At 39.1% G+C, this 2,654-nt stretch overlaps 1 protein-coding gene across 1 annotated transcript; it reads left to right on the forward strand.

Moving 5' to 3' along the window:
* The first annotated feature begins 638 nt into the window (after positions 1–638).
* Positions 639–2,156, forward strand: LOC149579946 (uncharacterized). The gene is made up of 2 exons (XM_089787892.1): positions 639–1,645; positions 1,820–2,156. The coding sequence occupies exon 1, from the start codon at positions 655–657 to the stop codon at positions 1,615–1,617; it is 963 nt and encodes a 320-aa protein (XP_089644018.1). The 5' UTR covers positions 639–654; the 3' UTR covers positions 1,618–1,645; positions 1,820–2,156.
* The last annotated feature ends 498 nt before the right edge of the window (positions 2,157–2,654 follow it).

A 2,654-nucleotide genomic window follows, 5' to 3' on the forward strand; every position in this document is an offset into this window, starting at 1 on the left:
AGCCAAACATATCCATACCAACATTTAGGTGTCCCTTTTTGGATAAGATTTTTCAACCTTCCGTAAGAAAATAAAACAAAAAAAAATCTTTATAATCAAATCCGTAATAGTTAAAATATCTCTAATTATAAGGTCGCCAAAATCTACATAGAATGTTCCTTGGACCTGATACCCAAGAAAAGTATAATCTCAAAATACTTGTTTAGCTCTCTTTTTAGTGTAAATTGAAACACGAAATTTGTAATCCTGAAATTTATTTTCTTTGATGTGGTCTGCACCATTTAATATCAATTAAAGTCAATGCATGTAGCTTATACTCTGACTCGGCTTCTCTGAATAAGGCCAATTTCAAGTACAGATGTAGGACTAAGGCCAACTATTATCTTCTTGACTAATTCAACTCGAAATAAATACATTTTGATCGCCAAGAAACAGCTGTGCCCCTTATTGTGAATGAATTGTTCAAATATCAGAACGCTGATCAATTAAAAAGTATATCTGATGTAAGATTTACAACTCGTCTTTGGACACCTACAACTTGACCGGGCAGTTCACGCGGAAAAGTATGTCATTGTAGTTACAGAAATGACCTATAAATACAATGTATAACAACCTCATAAAATATCTGGAATGCAGTGGACTGCAACAACAGAAATGGCTGTTACCAGACCACGATGTTGGGAAACAATGGTGTTTGTCATTGCTTGGGTGTTCTCAATGTTGACTTTAGCTGCAGCTGAAGATAATTATTTATCCTCCCCTCCTTATTATTATAAATCTCTTCCACCTCCACCTCCATCTCCCTTGCCTCCACCTCCATATCACTACAAGTCTCCACCTCCACCATCACCAGCACCCACTCCACCATACTTCTATAAATCTCCCCCACCACCATCTCCATCTCCTCCTCCTCCTTACTACTACAAATCTCCTCCTCCACCTCCTCCAACATACTATTATAAATCTCCCCCACCACCTTCCCCTTTTCCTCCTCCTCCCTACCACTACAAGTCCCCACCTCCTCCATCTCCCTCACCTCCACCACCATATTACTATAAATCACCACCACCACCATCTCCATCTCCTCCTCCTCCCTATCACTACAAGTCCCCACCTCCACCATCTCCTTCACCCCCACCACCATACTACTATAAGTCCCCGCCTCCACCATCTCCTTCTCCTCCTCCACCTTATTACTATAAATCTCCTCCACCGCCATCTTCGTCTCCTCCTCCTTACCACTACAAGTCACCACCTCCGCCATCTCCCTCACCTCCTCCACCATATTACTATAAATCTCCACCACCTCCCTCTCCATCTCCTCCTCCCCCATATTACTACAAGTCCCCTCCACCACCATCCCCTTCACCTCCACCACCATACCACTATAAATCCCCACCACCTCCATCTCCATCTCCTCCACCCCCATATTATTACAAGTCTCCACCTCCACCATCTCCATCTCGTCCCCCACCATATTATTACAAATCCCCACCATCACCATCTCCATCTGCACCTCCTCCATACTACTACAAATCTCCACCACCTCCATCCCCATCACCATCACCACCACCACCATACTTCTATAAGTCCCCACCACCTCCACCAACATATTGAGGCATTCATTCAAAATCAATACTATAAGGTAAAACGTAAATATATTTTACTGTTTTCTATAGCTAACTTGCATTGTTTTTTCTTCAAAATCTTCCAAATCTGCTATTCATTATTTTAACTCAATTCAACTCATGTTGAAATTCGGAAGCATGCGTTATAAAGAGCTAACATTCCATATGATCCTTTGTTTCTTTGTGCGCAGATCTGCTGGAGTATGTAGTTCTCAATCTACTCAGCTATTATTTTCTCATTAGGAATATGACTATCATCAATTAAAGGTTGCAAGCGCCCTCAAGATTTGCTCTGAAATAAGCAGAATCATGTAAAATCTGAGATCTGTAAAATTCTTGCTGTAGGTAATAAAAGGGCAAGCCGTTGCCGTTACTTCTCTCTATCTCCCATGAAAAGCCCAATGTCGTTTCTTCCCTGCGTTGAAGGATGGACCGTTGGTTGACCAATTGGTTTATTACATTCCTCTTAACAGATATAACAATGTTATTGCTTTCTTTATTTAAACACTACTAATGTTTTTAGCTTTATTTCCTGCATAAATATGGAGTGATGTTTTTATGTATTAAAACGTCTCTTAAATATTTTAATCTTATTGTACTGTGCTTAAATATGTCAGCTAATAACCAATATTAGTCACTTCTAAATGTTTAACACTTTTGATCTAAAGAAATGATTGGTAAAGACGGACTACGTCTAATTTACTTAGTCAATCTTTGATGTGGGAAACAGTAGGCTTAATTATCTATTCACGATGTGTGGTCAATTGTCTATTGATATGAGTTAGGCATAAAATCTCCACACGCCATTTAACTTTAGTTAGAAACTTTTCGTTAAAGATATTACAATAATAATGTGCCGAATCTTGCGCCTTGTGACTTCTGAAACGACAAAACCGATACCATATCTATTTTGTCAAACATTTGTCTGTTTAAGGAGTGCACTGCATTTGTTATTCAAATGAATAATTGGCTTCATTTAACATCTATGGAATGATTTTTTTTCTCATTTTCTAAAGCATGCTGGAA

The sequence above is a fragment of the Cupressus sempervirens genome, chromosome 1 (genome assembly GCF_028749045.1).
Source record: "Cupressus sempervirens isolate cs-2001-9-10 chromosome 1, ASM2874904v1, whole genome shotgun sequence".
Taxonomy (NCBI): domain Eukaryota; kingdom Viridiplantae; phylum Streptophyta; class Pinopsida; order Cupressales; family Cupressaceae; genus Cupressus; species Cupressus sempervirens.